General features: G+C 55.9%; 1 protein-coding gene across 1 annotated transcript in view; it reads left to right on the top strand.

Moving 5' to 3' along the window:
- EMIHUDRAFT_118644 (hypothetical protein) overlaps nucleotides 1-328 on the top strand; it is a gene marked incomplete at both ends in the record, with an annotated part of 2,322 nt that extends 1,994 nt beyond the window's left edge. Inside the window, 2 exons of the mRNA XM_005769608.1 lie at nucleotides 74-159; nucleotides 253-328. Of these exons, the coding sequence (XP_005769665.1) occupies nucleotides 74-159; nucleotides 253-328 (162 nt within the window). The remainder of the gene's footprint in view (nucleotides 1-73; nucleotides 160-252) is intronic.
- Between the last annotated feature and the right edge of the window lie 583 nt (nucleotides 329-911).

Genomic DNA, 911 nt, shown 5'->3' with positions numbered 1-911 from the left:
CCCGAGAGTACCCGGGGGATCACCCGGGAGTCCGCGAGATCCCCCGCGAGTCCGCGAGATCACCCGGGAGTAGGCGCTCACCCTCGCCAAGCCCTCCACCGCCACCGACGACAATTACGAGCGCATCGAGAGCGTGATCGGGCCCTCTTGCCTCCACCAGTGGCTGCGCGTGCGAAAGGGCCTTTTTTTAGCCCCCCCCCCCCCCCTTCCCCCTTCCCCCTCCCCTCCCCTCCCCTCCCCTCCCTTGCACAGGCACGAGTACTTTCACAACTGGTCGGGCAACCGCGTGACGTGCCGCGACTGGTTCCAGCTCACCCTCAAGGAGTAAGAAGAAGAAAGATGAGGAAGGACGAAGGAGAATAATAATAATAATAGGTTCCAGCTCACCCTCAAGGAGTAAGAAGAAGAAAGGAGAAGAACAATAATAAGAATAATAATAATAGGTTCCAGCTCACCCTCAAGGAGCAAGAAGAAGAAGAGGAAGGAAGAAGAAAGAGGAAGGAGAATACTAATAATAATAGGTTCCAGCTCTCCCTCAAGGAGTAAGAAGAAGAAGAAGAAGGAAGAAGAAAGAGGAAGGAGAATACTAATAATAATAGGTTCCAGCTCACCATCGCAACCCGTCATGCTGTGAACGGCGTCCCTTCACACCTCCAGCTGTGAACAGGTTCCAGCTCACCCTCAAGGAGGGGCTCACGGTCTTCCGCGACCAAGAGTTCTCAAGCGACGTCGGGTCGCGCCCCGTGGTTCGCATCGAGAATGTCAAGTCCGTGCGCGGCCGCCAGCTCCTCGAGGAAATGTCAAGTCCGTCGAGGAAGTGTCTAGGAAGTGTCTAGGAAGTGTCTAGGCCGCCAGTTCATCGAGGACGCCGGGCCGATGTCGCACTTTATCGGGCCAGAGTCGTACATCGC

The sequence above is a fragment of the Emiliania huxleyi genome, assembly GCF_000372725.1.
Source record: "Emiliania huxleyi CCMP1516 unplaced genomic scaffold EMIHUscaffold_414, whole genome shotgun sequence".
NCBI lineage: Eukaryota > Haptophyta > Isochrysidales > Noelaerhabdaceae > Emiliania > Emiliania huxleyi.
This window is presented reverse-complemented; position numbering and strand designations above follow the sequence as displayed.